The sequence below is a fragment of the Natrix helvetica genome, assembly GCF_964273705.1.
Source record: "Natrix helvetica genome assembly, chromosome: 3".
Classification (NCBI taxonomy): domain Eukaryota; kingdom Metazoa; phylum Chordata; class Lepidosauria; order Squamata; family Natricidae; genus Natrix; species Natrix helvetica.
The window spans coordinates 101,946,117-101,967,734 of NC_138549.1; the positions used below are offsets into that span (position 1 = coordinate 101,946,117).

The window sequence follows — 21,618 nt, forward strand, 5'->3', positions numbered from 1 at the left end:
GGTCCTCTGCGAGGAGCTGGCGGCGTCTAGTTCTGTTTCCCGGATGTCGCTTTCGCCGGAAGAGAAGCGAGTTTCTGTGGGGGCCGGCCATCTTGTGTGGGCAGCAAAGAAGCACGTAGGGGGTGGGCCGGGGCCTGGGCAGCATCGGAGGAGGATCCCACCCAAAGGGGTCCATCATGCCCGGACACCTGCAGGAAGGCTTCGGTTGCGTCGTCACCAACCGCTTTGACCAGCTCTTGGACGACGAATCCGACCCCTTCGAGGTGATCCAGGCGGCCGAGAGCCGCAAGAAAGAGAGCACCGGTGGGGGCGGCGGTGGAGGCCACCAAGGCAGCCGCGGCGGCGGAGGCGGGCAGGCGGCCCAAGCCAATTCGTCCTCGGGCGGCGGTTCGGGCCAGGTCGGTTCCGGCGGAGGGAGCGGCAGCGCGGCCAAGCAGCTGCGCAGGGAATCTCAGAAGGAGCGCAAGAACCCGTTGCCGCCCTTCGCCTCCTCGACTGGGCCTGGAGGCGCCGGGGACCGGAGAGAGGATGGAGGCGGGCAGCCGGGCTCCGCGCCTCTCAGGAAGGAAGGTGAGTGGCGGGGCCGCTCCTCTCTTCTGCGGGTGGAAGAGGCGGCGGCGGGAGGCGAGTAGGGCTCCCCACAAGGTCAGTGTTTCCCTATCTGGGCGGGCGGAGAGAAATCAGCCCCCCCCCCGTCAGTAGCGGGTCTCCCCCCCCATTCCACCTAGCACGTGGTGCCAGAGTCGGACCCCCTCCCCTTTTTCCCGCTTGCTTGGCCCGAAGGCAGCCTTCCAAGAGGAGGAGGAGAGCCCTGCCCGTCTCCCTCACGTGGAGGGCATGGCGGGGCTGCCTTGCCTGCTCCGAGCTCCACCCTGTCCGGAATGGGCCCCTTTCTCGTGTTGACCGGGCCATCGTGGGAAAGCCGAACCGAGCTCGTGAGGCGACCCCTCCTCCACGTTCTCTGCTCGCGCTGGGGTGGGGTGGAAGGGGTGGGTGGGGGGGCCGAATGGATGCAGAAACGTTTCCGAAAGGCGGGCGGGCGCCGACCTGAGGCCAGGGTTTTTCTCCTCGCGGGAAAGGGTGGGTGGAATGGCCCCGGCAAGGCCTTGCAAAGGCGAGCGTGGGGTGGGGGAGCTCGAAAGGAGAGGGAAAAACTTCCCAATCTTGGAATGCTTGAGAAACGGAGGGCGATTCTGCTTTGCCCGCGTAGAAGAAGCGGCGGAGGAGGCGGTAGTAGCCCGCCTGGACCACTCGGGGCTTTGGGAGGAACGAAGTTGAGTCCATTTCTACCTGGGCCACGTGCATATCCCGCGTGTTGCTGCTTCGCTTGCCTGCTGCCCGCCTACTTCAGGGCTGAACGAATAGACAAAATGGCACTGTGGAGGTGAAATGACTGACTGCCTTGGATTCTGGACTCTTAACTTGATTTTAAAAAATGCTTTTCCCACGTTGGTGTGTTTCCCCCCCCCTCCCGTGAAAGCTGATCCAAATAGGTTTGAATCCAAATTGTTTTGCCTTACTGTATTGATTTGAGTGTATCCTAGAATTGGGTGAAAGGCAGGATCTGTGGACCATTGTTTAAACATTTTGCAACAGCATGTAAATAAAATAAAATGAGCTAAAAGTGTTAAATTCACTCTGCTTTGGACTGAATAAAAGACTTTTTAAAGGAAATAAAGGTGCTCTTTGAGGATATTAATTAAATAGTGCTAATTATATGATTTTAGCCTTATTTTCTATGAACTCAAGCAGGAGACTGAAAGCATGGTAATATTTTTAATGGCGCCATGCTACACCATGTAATAGTGGGAAGAAAATGTATGTAACTTGATTGCTTTAAATCTACTTTGATTACAAAAATGTTTTTGCTTATAGTATGTTAAATAATCTTAAAGATTATTTAAAAGCTATCAATCAAGTGTCCTGGAGCACAATTGTCATCAGCAGCCAAGCAGCACTCGCACTTGCAGAAGAGAAAGTTAAATTAGTACAGGCAATAGGAGTAGGAGGTGATTATGGGATTAGTAATTGAAATAGATTGTTCTTAAATTTATTTAACAGTTTCGTATATTCGAGAAAATATTTAAATATTCAAATGGTAAAAATGCTCTTCTTGAATAAGACAGTTATTAAAATATTAAATCAAGATTTGTGTTTTAAACTTCAACCTGGGTACTGATGTTTTTCAATGCTTATAGAAATTCCCAGAAGCAAATTTTGTTGTAGTTCTCTGATAGTATTTGAAATTGGGGGCTATGAAGTAAAGGCTACAAGACAGAGATAGTTACAAAATGCTTCGTTTGCAGCATACCTTTATTGCCATCTACTGACTGTCAGGAGTTTCGCAGCCAATATTGGATAGCTGTATATTCTATCATGTGAAAATTTTCATGAGTAAGACAATGTAGAAAAGTTAGGTTGATAACTTTTTGCAACAATATGGCAGTTCAACATTAGTACTTCTGTAATTGCCTTGATTCAACCTTGCTTGGAGTTTCTGCTTTGTAATTTGAAGAAATAAAATTACGTTTGTAATTTTATCTAGATTTTTATGCAAACTCCGTACACTTATGGAGATGTCTATTTTTGGAGAATTTCAGGACAGTCTACATAAACTTCTAGAATGACCTGCTTTAATCATACTTGTTTCTAAATTTGGATTATGATATGTTTTTTCAAAGCTTTGCCTATTTCCACATATGAGAATCTGATAGAAGCACATTTTATGGCAATCCATTTTTATTGACTGTAACTATAGTAAAAGGATTATGTTACAAAAGCTGTCTTTATTAGATAAAAGTATACACAATGGGGACAATCCTTGTGCATTTCAGTGAAATATAAATAGCACCTAAATAATTTCACAAAATATTTTTAAAGTAGTTTTTTTCTTTGTATAAATCTTATAGGCATCTCTTCAAATGGTAGAGAAGGCAAAGGAGAGGCTTAAATGTTGAATTATATGGTAACTTTAATAGAGTAGATGGCAATGGATGAATGTAGGAAAATAAATCTTCTTAGTTTTATAATGTGTTGTAAATTCCCCTGGATAAATATTGATGTATTTAAGGTTATATACAGATACTTTGGGTATATTTCTGTAGTATGACAATTACAGCATAATTTCTAGGTATTATAGAAAAGAGTACGATATTAATGGTAATAATACTTGTAATAGAGTAAAGTAAGTAGCTTCTGCTTAGAAACATCAAATCCAGCCAATTTAACATAGGTTCAATAACCTTTCATGGCTGGCTAAAAATTCAATAAGATTGTTCATCAGACAAGCTATTCTAATTGAATCACAATGTAACTAATCTAGACACTTCAGAGAGATGTTTATATAAAGTTTATTTCACCTGTGCATTTTTATCCAGTGACTGGGATTGTTCTGAACATTATTGAAAAACATTAGTGTATACCACAGATTTTGAGGTAGCTGTTACACATGATTGGATGTGCATTATGCAGTTATGAATGTCTAATAGCTATTCTTCATTAAATGTAAAATGTGCTCATTAATACATCCAATAGAATTTCTTTATTACTGATAGATATGCAATATATATAACACCACTAATAATAGCAAAATCAAAAATACTTTTGCTTTTATTTTGAACAAGAGTTGCAGCAGTGAAAGTTATTGGCTTGGTGGATCCAGACTAAGTTAATTGCATTTTAATCCAGCTGAAATAAGACATAAGTTATGTCTAAAACATGGTCAGGAAGTAAAGCAAAAGGGCACCATCGTCCTTCAGAAAGCTAGTATGCCTTGGCAAGGAGAAATAAGAAATGCTTTCTAGTTTCTGTAAATTCAAAGTGGCAAGAGAAAAGTAAACTTGACCTGATTAAAAGTGAGGGGAAAGCCAAGGGATGTGTTCCCACATATTGGTGCCTGGATAGGTGTGAAATTCAGTGTCAAGTATTTACTGGCACCCTTTTATCAGAGGTAATAGTATGTAGCTTCAGGACTTGGCTTGGTATGAAATCCATGCTCACCAAATCAAAAGAGAGTCATTGATGAATTGATGATAGCCTGTTGTGGGATTCTGGGACTCTTGGACATTTCTCTTTCAACACATGCTCTTCAGCCTATGCCTGGAGTATTAGGTATGGCTAATATTTTACTGAGATTCTGAATTGTTTTATATTGTGATATATATGACAGTTTTAGATTCATTGTGGTTTAGCATTCAGCAGAACTTTTGAATCCAATTCATAATATATGGGTAGATTTATAGCCCATATTTTTTGCCAATGATAATATTATTTGAAGCCACTATTGTTCTCAAGATGAGGAAAAGCCAACTTTTAATATAAACATTATTTCTATTTCTTTGTTTGAATGAAACTTTGGCACTATTACTTAGCCAGTTGGTTTCAAGCAGTGTGGTGGAATTATTGGCACTTTGACAGCTTCCAGGCAGAGGGATTAGAGTATATTGCATGTTGAGACCTAGTACTTTCAGTTGCAGAAGTGTTGCATGTAGGGAGGGGGTTTCTATAGCAGATTAGTGCATAACTACTGAGATAATTATTTCTAGAAAGTCACATTTCCAGCTTCTTATCACTCTTTAGGCGGACATCTACTTTCTGCAATGAACTTGATAAGTATTCAAGCATTGTAAGAAAAATGGTGGCTCTCCCATTTTCTAATTGCAACCGATTCACCATATTCTATAAAGGTTTCTGAAATATAAATCATTGATCAGATTAACTTAATTAAATTTCACTTTTTTCTTAAATAAAGAGAAAATATCCTGGAATGGCTCAGATATTAGACTGATCTTCTATCCCCCCCCCAAAAAAAATCTTTTGTAACCTATTCCAATATGCAAGACTGCAGTTAGGGAAACAAGTAACTTGATTGTTTCACTAAATAATATTAGTTGTGAATTTTATTTAATGGAAAGAGGAGAATGAATATTTAATTATTGTTTCAGATGTATATGAACTTAATTTTAGCTTTTCCAGTTTATAGCTTGGAGGATTATAAATACCTGTAGAGCTAGTTTGACCACAATTCCTATAAGATAATAACTAAGAACTGCTAGCAAAGGCAGCCATATAATGTAGTCTTCTATCAGTAGAAAACTATTGTTTATTACATATTGATAATACCTATGTATGAAAGAATACCAGTTGCTTGGTGGAGATCAGTCAATAATTTACTGATGCAGATTCCCTTCTATTTTAGGGATAAGACGAATTGGCAGAAGGCCTGATCAGCAACAGCCTCAGGGAGAGGGCAAGCCTATTGAGAGGAGGCAGGAGAGACGGCCTCCTCGTGAACGACGATTTGACAAACCTGCTGAAGAAAAGGGTGAAGGAGGAGAATTTTCTGTTGATAAGTAAGGATTGTACATTGTTTGGATGATTGTGCACTAGGGTAATCAACAAATTGCCCTTTTGATGAATGTAATCCAAAGTAAATTAATTAGGAAGCGCAGAATATTTGCTTTTAGAAAAACAGATTTCGTCATACATTTTAATTAAAATATTGTGAGTCACTTAATTTGAAATATTTTTGGCAATATTTTTAAAGCGTATTAACAGTTTTATGGGGCTTAATATAGACCCTATTCTATTTCTGCTTACAATAGACCTATTATTGATCGTCCTATGCGTGGGCGTGGTGGTCTTGGAAGAGGTGGTCGTGGTGGAAGAGGACGTGGAATGGGCAGAGGAGATGGCTTTGACTCTAGAGGCAAACGTGAATTTGATAGGCATAGTGGAAGCGACAGATCGTAAGTCTTAAAAACTCACTAGCTTCTCTTTCAAAATATATTACATTCTATTAGAACATTTTACAAATTTGCCTTTGAATTTCTGTATCCCAGCACTATTGTGTTAACTCAGTTTTGTTAGTTCTCTTTCACATTCACATTTCAGTGGTCTAAAACACGAAGACAAGCGTGGCGGGAGTGGATCACACAACTGGGGAACTGTCAAAGATGAAATGACGTTAGTATTTTGTTTTAAGCTTATATATAGAATAAATATAAATTATGAGTTTATGATGACATGATGAAAATGCAGAAATTATCTTTAATGTTCAGCATCCTCAGCTAGAAAGCAGTAGTCATAATGAAAGGAGCATAAATCTTTTTGAAAATAGAATATTATGCAATAGAATAATATTGTTTTTCAGTCTTAGCATTTTGAGGCTGTTGCCAAAAGTATGTCTGTTAAACTTCATCATATTACCTGTATTTTATTACAGCATATATTTTTAGAAAGCAAAGAAATATATTTGGGAAAAAATTGAAACATTGAGAAGGACCTTACAATTTTTCATAAATTTAAACTTTGTGTTGGCAAGTATGTTAGAAGTGCTAATTGGGAAAATATTTTTTTTATTTTAAACTCTACAGTGACTTGGATCAATCGCATGCAACAGAGGAAACACCAGAAGGAGAGGAACATCCCCCTGCTGACTCGGAAAACAAGTAAATATTAAATTGTTGGGTGTTTTTTAAAAATCACTGATACAAAATTAAGTTGGTGATGATTTCATTGTGCTGACATGATGCATTGGAATGCATGAATGACCTTGGGGAAAGAGATGCTACCTAGAAAATAATCAGACAACAGAAGGGGGGACAACCCCCCACCCCAAATGGCTTAATAGAGGAATAAACTTTGGAACTGTCTGACCTCATTGATCAGATGGTGATTAAAAGTTAAAGATGGCAATGGGAAGTTTGTACCTTTAGACTTGTAAGATTGTGTGGATATAGCTTTTGATTTTAGTTGTTGGAAGCCAGCATTGAAGATTACAAATGGTGATCATGTGGATGGTAGGATGCTGTGCAGACCAGTTGCAAGAGCCATAACTGAGGATCACTTTAAAGTTCCCCTCATTCAGCACCATTGTAACTCCCAAAGGTTATTGAATAAGTAATTGTAAAACAGGGACTACCTGCTTTATATACTTATATAGTGCTTTTGACGTTTATGTTGAAATAAAAAAAATAGAATCCTCAGTTAGGATATGGATCTATTTCAGGAATGACCATCCCATATGGCAGCAAACAAAATACAACTTTCCATTTCTAAGTAAGCAGTAAAAAGTTCCCCTAAGCTTCTGGTATTAAAGCACGGATATTACTGTTTTAATACATGAAGAATCAAGGTAAAAGAGGCTGAAAATGCATTTCGAAGTGGCTGAAGAGGGAAAAAATAGCAATAGCACTTAGACTTATATACCGCTTTACAATGCCCTCTCTAGGTGGTTTATAGAGTCAGCATATTGCCATCAACAATCTGGGTCCTTTTGTTGCTGGTGGCAACAAAATAATGTTGCCATCAGCCTAAATAGGCTGTTCACTTGTGTGTGTGTGTGTGTGTATACACGCTTATAACTGGTCCTTGCAGTCACATGATCATGATTTGTATGCTTGACAACCAGTTCAGGCTTATGACCATGTGATCACCATTTACAACCTTCCCTACTGGTTTATCCAGAAAGAAAATGGGGAAGCCAGCAGGGAAGCTGCTAGGTTGCTGGAGTAAATCTTCCTTCCTTGGATCTTTTCCCATCCTCTCTGCACTCATGCTGTACCTCCCTGGCAGCCTCTCCCCAGCCTATATCATGCCTCTCCTGCACCCTCTCCTCTTCTCCCCTGCCCAGTAACAGCCACTTATCCTCTTGCTGGACTGAGATTTTCTTCAGGCTTCCCCATTTATTTTGGTTATGGGAACCTGGCAGGAAACTACTTTGGCTGCTGGTTAACAAGAGGGATCATAGGGTGATTGCTGTTGCTAAATAATGCATTATGCTTTACTACCTAATCATTTAGTGACAGAAATTTTGATTTTAATTGCTGCAATAAGTCAATACTACCTGTAGTTTTGAATGAAGTCTTCTGAGAAATTAGAAATTAGTATTTTGAAAAGGCTTGGGAGATTGTATGTAATTGAAGATGCATTTAAAACTTAGCTTTGCTACTATTGTGTATAGTCTTGCTTTTTAGAGCAGGGCTCTCCAACCTTGGCACCTTTAAGCCTGGCGGATTTCAGCTCCCAGAATTCCGGAGCCAGCTTTGCTAGCTGGGGAATTCTGGGAGTTGAACACCAGGCTTAAAGGTGCCAAGTTTGGAGATCCCTGGTTAGAGTATCTAATATTAATGTAGATGTAAGTACAGATCACAAAATGCTCTACCAAAAGCAATTTTAGTGCTTTTTTTATTGCTTTAATACATAGAAAAAAACAGAAAAAAGATGCAAGACATATTTACATATATAGGAAATCTGATATTTACATATATCATGAAAACTTGATCACAAAATAGACTAAAAATAGAATAACGAATCTCTACTACACATTAGTATGGAGATAGTATAGCAGAAAGTTAACATGTTTTTGTTCAATACTATAGGTACACTGCCTTTCCAATATTAAAATAATTATCTTGTGTGTCGTCGTTGTCCCCCCTCCAAATAAGTCGTGGTGATTGAGTCCCAATTTTTGGTATATAATTCAAAATTACATTTTATCTTTAAATTTTTAAGATTAATAAGATTTATAGATACTGAATTAAAATGAAAGTTAAGGTTGTTTCCTTTGAGTGCCACCTGTTTTAAACACAGGTTTATGCCCAGCCTTTTAAAACAATAAAGTATTTTATTAAATTAGCATCTTTATATAAGAAGCATACATAATCTAAAATGCTGCCTTAAATAATATAGGTGTGATAACATAAGTATTCCCTGTTGTTTATTTCATAATCCTTGCAAATAATTAGGGTTATCATACTGATACTCTTTAATTGTTTATTTGAAAAAATAGCGTAATATCAAGTCTAATTCAGTTTGATTATATACAGGAATTTATATGCTGTAAAATTGTGAAATAATATGTTTTAATTAACTTTCTTGCCATTTAATAGTTTTAGGAATTCCAAATTGCAATTACTTAAAATAGTAATCTAGTATTAGATGCTTAGCAACCTTTTACAAAATCAGATTGTGTGGGATAGACAGTTGAAAGTATTGTCTGCAATGAATATGTCAGGTTCACTGTTGGTGTGTGTGCGTGCGTGTACATCTATATATTGTATATATTAAATATCAAGGAATTGGATAACAAATTTCATAATCTGCAAGATTTTGTTATTTAGTGGCTTTTGATTCTCATAAGTCATGGGGTAGGTACTCTTGTCAGAATTGTATTTTAGCTTTGGCTTCTGTGAATTCTAGTAAGTGCACACTTGTGTCATGTGTGATATTAACTAGCCCTTTTCTATTGCCTTTGTTAAAGTTCAATTTTTTCCAAATATGGGGGTCCTCTCCAATATTCTCCAATATTGACCAAGTATTAAAGGTTCAGCAATCCAGTGCGCAATCTGGTTTTGCCAAAGTAGCAGACAGCTCTGTTTCACAGATATTTCAATCTATTATTGATTGATTAATGATTGGCCTAGGAAGGTTGATGTTTTTCTCAGCAATTTTAATTTGGTTTTAATTTCTACAATCCAGGATTTCCATTAACAGTGGAATGGTGCAATTCTGTCATTTCTGATTGCCATTGGTAAAGCAAATAACACATTGCTAAGCAAGGACAACAACTTTGATTGTTGGGAAATGGGAAAGAAGATCACAAATGGCAACCATCTGTTGCTCAGATGCTATAACATTATAATTATGAGCTTGGCACCCAGATTGTGATTACATTGCAGTGTGGATGCCCCAATAGATGGAACTCAGAGGACCAGTCATAAGTACTACTAGTTTAGCACCATGACAAGTTTGAATAGACACTGAATAAATAGTCATTAACTGAGGACCACCTGTAATAAGGAACTAAATCTGTGGCTTATATTAGGTTTAATTGTCTCAGTAATTTATCTGAAAAATAAAATTGTAGCTAAAAAGGCAACTTGAAATAATGATCTTGTATAAAAGTAGTTTAATTCAGTGGGCTAAGTATTGCAATTCAGAATATTCTTTTAAAAAGATCTTAGTGAGTCAGAATCATGATACGCCTATCCTGAATATGGCTTATAGCAGATACAGTGTAATAACTATTTCAGTCAAAAGGCTAGTAATTGCTGTATGATTTAGTGAGTACTCTGTTTCAAAAGCATAGAGCAGACAGCGCGTATAAAATGGGAAGAATTTGTTGGGAAAGTGGATAAAATATGTTTTTACTTCAAAAGTGGGCTGTCAATGGAAGTTAAGAATTACTTTGGACAATTATTCAATTTTTATTTTAATAGTATGGAACTTTTCCTAATGTAGCTAATGGCTAACACTGTGTTTACCTTTAATGAGTAAATCAGGATGATATATATCAGGGGTGTCCAAACTTGGCAACTTTAAGACTTGTGGACTTCAACTCCCAGAATTCTCCAGCCAGCAGAGCTCCACAAGTCCACAAGTCTTAAAGTTGCCAAGTTTGGACACCCCTGATATATACTAAGCATTCCAGTAGAAGAGAAATCTGTAGCTCAGGATTGAACTGCGGAATTCTAGATGCTCTCTAAGCTTGGTTGTTTGCTTGCTTGCAGACATTTCATCACCTGACTAAACTCAATGCACTAGTTAGATAATGAAATGTTTGCAAGCAAAAAACCAAACTTGGACAACACCAGTCTCCATAGCATCAACCATTTTTTTTGAACTTGAAAGGTACAGCTGATAATAAAATTGAAATACAATAATAGTAACATTTTATCAGAATAAAATTTTGTGGTAAATATACGTAGACTGTATGTGCTGTTTTTAGGTGTTTTTCTATGTTTTTCCCCCTTGTATTTAGATTTCATTCCTTGGAAAGTGTGTGTTTGTAAGTGTTTGACATTCATATTTATCATAGGGAAAATGAAGTAGAAGAGGTTAAGGAAGAAGGCCCTAAAGAAATGACTCTTGATGAATGGAAAGCTATTCAGAATAAGGATCGTGCAAAAGTCGAATTCAACATCCGTAAACCAAATGAAGGTGCTGATGGACAATGGAAAAAAGGCTTTGTTCTGCACAAGTCAAAGAGTGAGGAGGTAGGTACAGCTTACTTTATTGTTCATTTATACATACAAGATTAATTGGTTTACCACAGTGTAACCATGTCTTCACTAAATCAGATTTCAGAAACAAGCAGGTAATTGGTTAACTAAGCATTGCCAATTTTACTTTGAAACACAATTTTATATCCTTTGCAATTGAAAAGTTTAAAAACACAATGAGCAAAATCTTGGATTGTGATATTCCAGTGTTTAGCCTTGTGTTTGGCCCTCATAGACTTTCTTTAAAAAAATCACCTATTAGCTTATAATATGGCAGGAAGGGAAAAAAGATTAATATATGACTAGAGAATGCAACATATTAAATATAAATGAAATCAGTGTTAACTTTTGTCTCGATTTCACATTTTTGTTTGTCAATACCTGTTTTTCCTATGCAGGCTTAAGTGGGGCTTTCAGCCCCTAAAAATTATATTTGCCTGGTAGAGGTGGAGAATGCATTCCAGTTTTTTAAATTCAGTTGGCTAGTGGGATGTGGGTTGTGCATGTAAATCATAACATGCTAAAACAATATAGGAAGAGTATTTTACTGAATAATTATTTAGACATCTAATATTCCATTGTATAAACATTTCCATGAAAAGTAAACTGTAAAATTTAAGACCATTTAACTGTACTCTGAATCTTACTTAATTGTGATAGCTTTCTGACCAAAGTAATATTGTGAATCTGCTTTGCTTACTTGTCCTTTTTATGGAAAGTTACAAGTAGTCCTTGACTTATAGGCATTTGTTTAATCAGCATTCAAAGTTCAACAGCGTGGGAAAAAAGGACTGATGATTGTTTTTTATACCTATGACCATTGCAGCATCCCCATGATCACATGATCAAAATAGATACTATTGGCAACTGGCATGTATTTTTGATTGTTGCAGTGTTCTGAGTCATGTGATCCTCTTTTACGACCTTCTGATAACCAAAGTCAATGGAGAAGCCAGATTTGTTTAATAACCACATTACTAATTAGCAACTGCAGTGATTCACTTAACAACTGTAGTAAGAAATGTAAAATGGGGCAAAACTGACATAAGAACTATCTTGTATAACAGAAATTTTGAGCTCAATTTTGTCGTTAGTTGAGCTCTACCTGTATGTTTATTGGAGATGTTGCTATCAAGCTATTTGTGTTTTTTTAATTTTTCTTTGCTCTTGTTTCATAGTAGCAAAGTTGATTCTTTGTTTTTTTTAAAGGCATGAGCTCCATTCTTTTCACTAGGGATAATTTATAGATGAGAGCAATGTGAATTGTGATCTAAAGTTGTATTATAGAGTTCAGCACTTCCTTTTAACACACCTACCTTGAAGTGACTTTTTTTCTCCTAAAAGTGATCTTGATGCTTAAGCTTATGTGTATTAATTTTATTAAGCACGCTGGCTTGAATCCTAATCCCATAACATCCTCTTTACTTGTTCTGGTTTTGGGTTTTTCTCAATATATGCTTAAAAATAGGTAGTCCTTGACTTACAACCATTCGTTTAGTGATCATTTGAAGTTACAGTGACACTGACCAAAGGACTTGTGACTGTTTTTCACAGTTATGACCTTTGCAGGATCCCAATGGCCATGTGATCAAAATTCAGACACTTGGCAACTGACATGTGTTTATAACAGTTGCAATGTTCTGTGGTCATGTGATCCCCTTTTGTGACCTTCCAAAAGTATTGGGAAGCCAGATTCACAAAACAACCATGTCACTGGCTTAATAACTGCAGTGATGCACTTGACCACTAAGGCAAGAAAGGTAAATTGGGAAAACTTACTTAACTCTTGCTTAGCAACAGAAATTTTGGGCTTAATTATGGTTGTAAGTTGAGAACTATCTGTACCTTGCATCCTACACTTTTGCCTGCTTGCCGTATAAGGCGCACCAAGATTTTAAGAGGCAGATTTTAAAACAAGCTTTTGCATTCTGCAAACCTCCCCAAAACGGCCCGTTTTTTGCAAAAACGAGCCTGTTTTTTTCTTCTTCAAAAAAAGGTCATGAATAGCCCTTAGGAGGCTTATAGAGTGCTCCTGGGGAGGGGGGGGGGGCAAATTTGAGCAAATAACAGCTCATTTTTACCCTCCCCAGTCCCCAAGAGCTTTCTGAAAGCCTCTAAGCTATGCACGGCCATTTTGGTGGGGGGGTGAGGCTTCGGGAGACAAAAAATGCAATATTCGATGTATAAGACGCACCCAGATTTTCAGCCTCTTTTTTTGAGGCAAAAAGGTGCATCTTATACTCTGAAAAATACAGTAATTATAGAATTACTCACGTATACACATGTGGGAGTCTCATTATCTTTCTTTTGTTTTTATTCCTTGCCCATTGACATACAACTTACTTCAGACAAAGGGGATGTCAGAAATGCAGGGGACTCCGCTGGAACCCAATGAGGTACTTTATGGTTCATTTTTACCTAATGAATAAGAAACACTCTACAAGTTCAAATTTGAAGATTTTTTTAAAGAAAACCATTGAAAGTGTCAAGTAAGCTGTTGATGAATTCATTAATACTTTTTTTTTTGTAACCAGTTTGGTTGCTGACCAAACAGCATTTGCTCCTTTTTGTGCCAGCCTGCTTGCCCACGAGTTCAAGTAATTTTACTTTCTCAAGCCCATATTTTTACTATGACTGTAAATATCCATGGCTGTACTCTGTCTGATTTTTTTTTCCTGAAGAAAAAAGTTTTGAAGGGATTTCAGTATTTGATTCCAGTTATTAGTAGGTTGATCTGTGTTCCTTTTTCATTATTAGTGGTATTCACTGTCAGCTGTTAAGGAATAGTACTGTAACATTGTCACACCATCTGCTACTCCTATTCAAGTAGTTTGTTGTGGCTTATGTAGCTGACCATTTCAGCCCAGTGCATATTGGCAGACCTTGTGCAGGTCAGTTCTCCCATTCATAGAATAGTATGCTTCAAGTTCATTTAATGTGGATTTTAACTGATTATAATTTTCTTGGTTATGGTTTGCTTGTATACTATGTATCTTTCAGTTGATCTTATTAGTTATTCAGTTGCAGTAAGACAAATTACAAGTAATGACGAGGGAATGGGGCTCTGTGAAGAGCTTTAGGGTAACCTGTGCAATAGTAATTGAGGATAATCGTCTCTTATAGTTCTTACAGGAATATGATATAAATCCAATTTATAAATGTGGTTTGGAGCAGTTTCGTCACAGTGGGCTTGAGTGGGATTTTGTCCAGAAGTATGGACAAGATGGTTTCTGTAAAGTTAGCTATTTAAAATATAATGTATACTTGCTATTAGTTGATATTGAGATTCTTTTAACTATGTTTGATCTATAGAAGATTTTTAATCAACTGTTGAGATTTGTGTGTTCTGATTCGCTTTCTTTGTATCTAAATAATTAAATCTTCTTTGCAAATCTAGAGCTTTTAGCTGGAGTGGCATAATGTTTCAGAGAGTATAATAATTTTAGGGTTCCATAACTTCACCTGTTAAAAATGCAGTTTTGACACACATTTGACAATATTCAAATGTTGTTCCTCATTCCATTCTAATATTGATTTGTCTGGTTTGCAACCTGCTAGTTTAAATAATATGGATACAATGCTATATAATTTTCTGTTTTTTGAATGAAAATAAATTTTAAGGCATACCAGTTAAACCTTAATTACTTGATTTCATTATAGTCTCATGCTGAGGACTCTGTAATGGATCACCATTTCCGCAAGCCAGCAAATGATATCACGTCCCAACTGGAGATCAATTTTGGGGATCTTGGTCGTCCTGGGCGTGGTGGTAGAGGTGGAAGAGGCGGTCGTGGGCGTGGGGGAAGGGCTAACCGTGGAAGCAGAACTGACAAGGTAATAACTGATTTTATGCAAATGAAATGTCAACTGAGGCAAATGTTTTATGGAACTGAGTGGCTTCTAGAAATGGCGCACAACATTGCAAGCCTAGCCTGCACAACTTTGTAAAAATATAGTTATATCTAAAACAGTAAGACGTTACTTTAGGGAAGATGTTTATGTAATAGTTTTATGGCTGAAATGTCAAATTCATTAGTTTTTCCTCAGTTTCACTTAAATAATTGGAATAGGGTGTGAGAACTAGAAAACTTAAATGCTAGAGGAGTTAATTATTTCTTTTCCACTTAAGTTGCAGCCAACTCTCCTTCCCCTTCCTCCCAAATTGTAGCAAGTTAAGCTATTTTACATGCACTAAAGCTGTTTCACTCAATTTTTGATATTTCCACAATATGTATTACATGAACTCAGAATTACAGATAACCAGTGCTTTCTTTCAAATATAAAGTTTCCTGTTCATGAAATTAATTTCTTAGTTCCATTCTGTTTTGCATACTTTGAAATTTTAAAAAATGTTATCCCAGTTAACAATAAAGTGTCTTAATTCCAAATTTGTATATCCTAAGCAGGAGTGCATATTTTATGCATTTTTCTGTTTGTTTCTTCTTGGGTTTGGTTTCCAAATCTGCACTAGAATTTCCACTAGCTATTCAGAGCAATTTGAGAATTGGGATGGAAGATGGGCACTGCATGAAAAAGTGCCAACTGTTCTGATTTCATCAACAAACAATTGTTTAATAGTTTCACTTCAACATATATACTAATAGAAGAATGCTCAATAAATATTTTTGCTTGTTTTCTTTTAGTTGGTTAAAGAGTTTGATGTGATCCACACACCCAACCAGGTTAGTGGCTTGATAGTTTTATAACCTCAGTACAATAATGCTGTTAGTGTTCATCCTAGATTTCCTTCCCTCACTTGTGTCTCTGCTCCTCTGACTTTAGAAATATTTTTCCTAGGATTCTTTTATTAGCCCTTGTGACTAATTTCCACTCAGAGTTGAAGTATGTGTCACTCCACCTTACAATATTAAGTGTCAAGGTTATAGTTAAGTTCTTTCTGTCTCCTGCCCCTTCATCTTCATTAGTCTATTATTTTGAGGGTCAAGAAAACCTTTTCCTTATGTATGTCATTCACACACTGATAATTTCATACACATCTATAATACCTTATTTGTTAACCCTTGCAACTTTTCGCGATAGCAAAATGGGTACTGGATAATTTCTCCCATAAAAAGGATATTTTATAGAGCAGGGGACGATATTAATAAGTAGTTGACTTACACAGCAAATATGTGCAAGACTAGTACTTATGTAACTTCACTACTTTATGTATGTTTATTTGTTGTATACAGCTGTCTTAAATAATATGGCTAATGAAAGTGCTATATTGACGATCAGAATGACAGACCTCCTCTTTCATTTCAGTCAAGTGCTTCTGCTCCTGATGTTGATGATCCAGAAGCTTTTCCGGCTTTATCCTAAACTGGATGCCCTAAGCCAACCCTGCCTCTTGTTGGGCCCTTCTCTACAAGGCTTGCATGCTTAAGGATCCTAAAAACAACTTAAGATATTAAAACGGGGACTCTCATTCATGCCATTCACACCTGAAGACTGAATTTTACCTGTTTTGAAATGAACTTCTCTTGCTACACAGAAGCAACAATATGGTAGTCAGTTTTGTATTTAGAAATGTAATGGTAGCAGGGATGTTTTCATAATTTTTTTCAGAAATTATGCATTCTTCATGGATACTTTTTTGTATTGCTGCTTGAAAATATGCGTTTCCAAACTTGAAATATAGGTGTGAACAGTGTGTACCAGTTAAAGCTTTCACTTCATTTATTTTATTTTTTTTAAAATTAGGGTTAGATGTGCTTTCCCTAAACTACAAACAATTTTAACTCTTGCACACTATTTCTTTTAATACTGCTTAGCAGATGGTTTTCAGTCCACGGTCAGCTGGGATATGTATAAAAATAATATGGAAAATTGTTAGTACTCTGTGGAATACTAACTTCTGGAGTATTTGAGTTTTTAATACTTAAGTCAAATTTGGAAAGTCCATTTTCTTCTATCTTTGGTAGTTTGTGTATTCAAAATCTTTATACAAAATTGATATCAGATACTTGAAAAATAGTCAAAGCACATTGGTTTATATTCTCAATACCTGCTTGTGAATCCAGCAGCTCTGGTTGGATAATTGGCCTAAGCCATTTAAAAAAAAAAAACAATCCATGTTGCACCTCTCATTCACCCTTTTTCTTCAAGAAAACTAGTTGTCTGTTTGGTAAACTTTGTTTAAACTTGTTAATATTGTTGCTACCAAAAATATTCTGTAGAGTGGAGCAACTTTTTTTCAAGACATGGAAGGTTGGGAACACAGTGGTATCTTATTTCTTAATATAGTTGGTTTAAACTACAGTTGATACTGTGGCAGTGCTGTAAATCTACATTAAAATGCACCCCCTTGGGTGCATTTAAACACTGTTCCACTAGCATGCAACCCTGATTCTGAAGAAGAAACCAAATGGCACTGTATACTTCTTGGGAAAGGATTATTTGACTTGTTTAAATTGGAAAACCAAGACCATGAAAGTGGGACAGCAGTGGTCTGCGTGGGACATAAGCCAAACTTTACCACCCGATTGAAATGTGGATCTTGCTCTATTGCTTCAGCTTTTGGCCTTGCCTAGCTGAGAAGTGAATGTTTTATTTTTGGTGTGAGGGGTGATTGTAAGCTCTCCTTTCCACTGTAGAATTTTCTTAATATTTTAACTTAATCCCTGTGAAAGAGAATGTTACCACTTTCAAAACATGAAAGGACTTGAGCAAATAATAAAAAGGACTACTTTGCCTTTCTGTCTACACTTGTTAGGAGACTAGAACTGAAATATCCATTTATTTCAAGGTTTTGCTGAGTATCTAGTACAATTGGTGTGTTTCTTAAGGAATTGGAAACATTACCCCATTTTAAAAAAATATAGAAGGAGGGCAAAAAGTATTGAAGTAAAGCATAAACAGTATTGAGGTAATGCATTATCTGAATGATTTTTGTGAACATTTATTTACGTATGCAAAGGTTACCTTACATTGAATCAGATTCTTGATGCGTTTAAATTTCAACTGTGATCAGGAAGTATGGATGGAGAAGCAGATTTTTAAATGAATCCAGTATTTGCCTTCAAGGAAGATTTTTAAGCACATATACCCTTCACCCTTTTTCCTGCCCCAATTTATTGGTTCTTAGTTTCCTGATTATAATTTTGGAGGTAGTCACGTTCCTTAAGTCAACAGGTTACATATGTTACTAGGTCCCTTGTTTGTTTCCCATCCAAATGCATCTCATAGCACAGATTTTTTGGGGGGAAGATGCTGCGTGTTGTCTATATCCTTAAAAAACCTCTTCCTATTTCCTGCACAAATACGCTAATGTCCAAATAACATACTTATTAACTAGTATGTTACTGTTCGTGAATACTCCCTATCTAACTCTTTTTTTTTACTTCTAGGCTTTAATTCTGGACAGCCATATATCCCATGCAATGCCAGTTTGGTACTTGACGTGACATCTTCATCTTCTAGTATACTTGTAATATAGAGCAAATTTAGAAATGCTGTTAAAGATGGCAAATTTGCTGGCTTTTAATAGCTGTGTACTTAATTTGTGTTGAGCTGTGAAAATGCTTTCATTAATATTGGTACATATTAGCAAAGTAAAGGTTTATTTTCATGCTCTTTTACAAAAATGCTATTAAATTGGCATTGTAAATGTTTTCAGTGCCAGGCATCTTGCCTAATTTGTAGCTGAAACCATCTACCTGTCTTTTCCAGGGAATGGTCCCCTTGTGGTGGATCCATTAGCAGTTGTGAGCATAGCTTTAGCAAATAACTACTCGCATACTTAATATTAGCTATTAAATGGATTGGGCTTTGTATCTCTTATTCTCTTGCTTGTTTGTGTTGCCATTGCATCTTTTTTTAGAACAAGCCTCCTTTAAAATGTGATACTAATTATGATTGATTTATTAAATGTTTTGAGCATGAAAGTTCATCTTGTACCAGACTACTGGCAGAAAAGTTAAAATGAGTAAAATGAGAGAGCACAAGCCCTTCTAAGGTAACCCTAAACATTAAAAAACTATGTCTATGATGAATATACATTTTGTTGGACAGATACTGCGTCTGATTGGATGATTACATTTTGCCCTGAAATTTACATGCCATCCTGTTGACTTAGTAAAAAGCAGGACTGAGGCTTTTGGCTGTCTTGAGTGCTCAAAATTTAGATACATGTCCACTTTCGATGAATAATACTAGTTAAATTGCTAACTGCGAAATTACTGGTGAGAAAATTAGGAACTGATAGTGAACCTCCCACCCCTGACAACTTGATTTAAAATGTAATGCTTTTATTTTTGAAGATGAGATATTATATGGCGAACTTACATTTTAACAAATGTGAGCTAAAAGTCTTCATCCACATCTGACATAAAGGTAGATTAGTTGCTTAAAAACAATTGCTTTATCCTTCTCTGCAATCTCAGAGAAGGTTTAAAGTGTTATGAATAGCAATGGGGAGCCATCAGAGGAAATATCTGAAGATGGGGAGATTGGCTGTTCTTCAGATGCATTGAATATATGAGAGTGTTGATGTTATCAGCTCTGGGTGTACTTCGAAACTTAATATTTAAAGTGCTTTCCTCAATTTTGCAATTTCTTAATATTTTGTTTTATTTGAAGGTTAAATGCTATGAATGACAAATGAGAAGAGTTTTTTAAAATTATATTTTAGCTCTTTTCCGTACATAACATGAAAAAATTAAATAGGTGGGCGCAGAGTGCAAGTAAACTACTTTTTAAAAAATTGCTTTGGAAGTGGAGGAGAAAAATTGAATCATAAGGTCCCGTTGGGTGGGTGGTGGGTGGGGGGAAATAGGATAGAATGAGTCACGGATTAAATTCTTCAGAACATATCCCCTGTAATAGGTTAACAATGTTTGCAAATATTTACAAGGGTCATTCTTATCCCTGTATTTTAGGAATCATTTCTGGACATTCTGTGGCCTTAATCTTGAAAAGCAAATACTAGTGCATGTTTTCTTGTCAGTTGTACAGTGCTGTATATTACAATTGATTGTATGAAGTGCACTTAGTCTTATATACAGATCTGTCCTTCGATAATGTCGTATATGTTATCTTCCATATTTGAGAGAATGGAACAGCCTGCATTTTATGAGATTTGTAATCTGATCCTATACACACTCCCATTTTAATGAGATTTTAACTGATGCTTAAAAGTGCAGCTGTTTTGAATGGGCAAGTTTGTTACATAGGGTTCAATCCCACATAGAATAAGTCCCAATAAACGCAGAATGCTTTGTCTGTTTCTAATAGATGTAGCAAAATATAATGGGCTCTGTTATGTTCATGCAGAAAGTTATTTCAGCTTACTGTTCAATTACAAGTTGGTTTAAAAAACTTACCACTCTGCCTCCAACTGATAGAATTAATTTTAATGAAGTTATTTTGCTTTTTAAAATTTTATTTTTATTATTTTTGTTTCTGGTACATTCGTAGAATTGGATGTTATGGATCAATAGTAGTTTAATCATAGCTTTATTCCTGTGAATGCCTCATAAAATGCAAAAGATGGTTTCATCCAGCTTGCCCTGGATTCACAAGTTCACAAAGCTTTTTCCCTAAAAACCACGATTTTGATCATCCAAGAAAAATGGCTAATACTTTCAACATTTATATAAATGATCGTCAGATACAATTGCCTTCTATCCCATTCTGTTTTATTCCATGTATGTATATGTTGCCCAAACCAGTCGGTCCTGGATCAACTTAGAATTTCCTTTCAGCAAGATGTTCTGAAATCATGACTACCAATTTTGTGTTTTACGGAAAGGATATACTTAACAGAATTTCATAGTTACATTGACTAAATGTATCAGTAGAAGCTAGCCATATATTTTCTTTAAAATCATATATGCCCATTGCACAAAATACAATTTAAAAAACCTGGCAACGTTCACCTGTCCTTGGTCAGCCATTCAAATTATATTCCGTGCATTGGGGCGAAAGCTGCATATTACTTGTCCAGGATATAGTTACCTTAGAATAAATTGGTTCTGGCATTTTTTTTTTTAAATCTAAAAACATCTGTGTAGCATCCTCATTGCAAATATATATTCTGTAGTTAACACAGATGGGCAAGAAACTATTCAAGATAGAGTAAAATTACAATAGAATGAACACTGAGTGACAAACACTTGTGTTTTGCAGGATTTAATATCAAAGTGGACTATGTATAATTGCATGAAATCCTCCAAAAACCTTTTGGCTTGCAGCTTTGACAACAATAAGCAGTAAAATATATCTTCCACAAATTGTGCTGGGAAGAGTCTTACATCTACATACGCAGTACTTTATAAAACACTATATTTTTACTATATTCCTTGGGGGAACACTTGCCTGTTTCAAAACCTGAATATTGCTTTTACCTTTAGAAAATGAACTAGTATGGCTTCTGCCATTTATATAGAAACAAAATTGCAAGTTTCCAGCTTATTGAAAAATCCAAAGTATTGTATTGCACAGAGTATAACCTGCTTAAAAAGCATACTTCAATTTAGAGCTGTGATTAAAATGTATATACATATGACCGTGGGAAAGTCAGCTCCTTTCTTTTGCAATGGACAACTGTAACTTCTGAAACACATTGATAAAAATTGTCAGTATGCTTCGTAGTTTTATGAAATTTTCTACAAAT

At 36.5% G+C, this 21,618-nt stretch overlaps 1 protein-coding gene across 2 annotated transcripts; it reads left to right on the plus strand.

Annotated features, from left to right (window-relative positions):
* The first annotated feature begins 56 nt into the window (after positions 1-56).
* On the plus strand, positions 57-17,697 carry SERBP1 (SERPINE1 mRNA binding protein 1). Of its 2 annotated transcripts, none has more exons than XM_081948292.1 (10): positions 57-570; positions 5,198-5,351; positions 5,604-5,747; positions 5,869-5,964; positions 6,375-6,449; positions 10,820-10,997; positions 13,352-13,399; positions 14,664-14,837; positions 15,647-15,685; positions 16,269-17,697. In XM_081948292.1, exons 1-10 carry the CDS (start codon positions 177-179, stop codon positions 16,323-16,325), a joined length of 1,359 nt encoding a protein of 452 aa, XP_081804418.1. In that variant the 5' UTR covers positions 57-176; the 3' UTR covers positions 16,326-17,697. The 2 variants fall into 2 exon arrangements, with proteins under 2 accessions (XP_081804418.1, XP_081804419.1); XM_081948293.1 differs by having other exon boundaries at positions 5,893-5,964.
* The last annotated feature ends 3,921 nt before the right edge of the window (positions 17,698-21,618 follow it).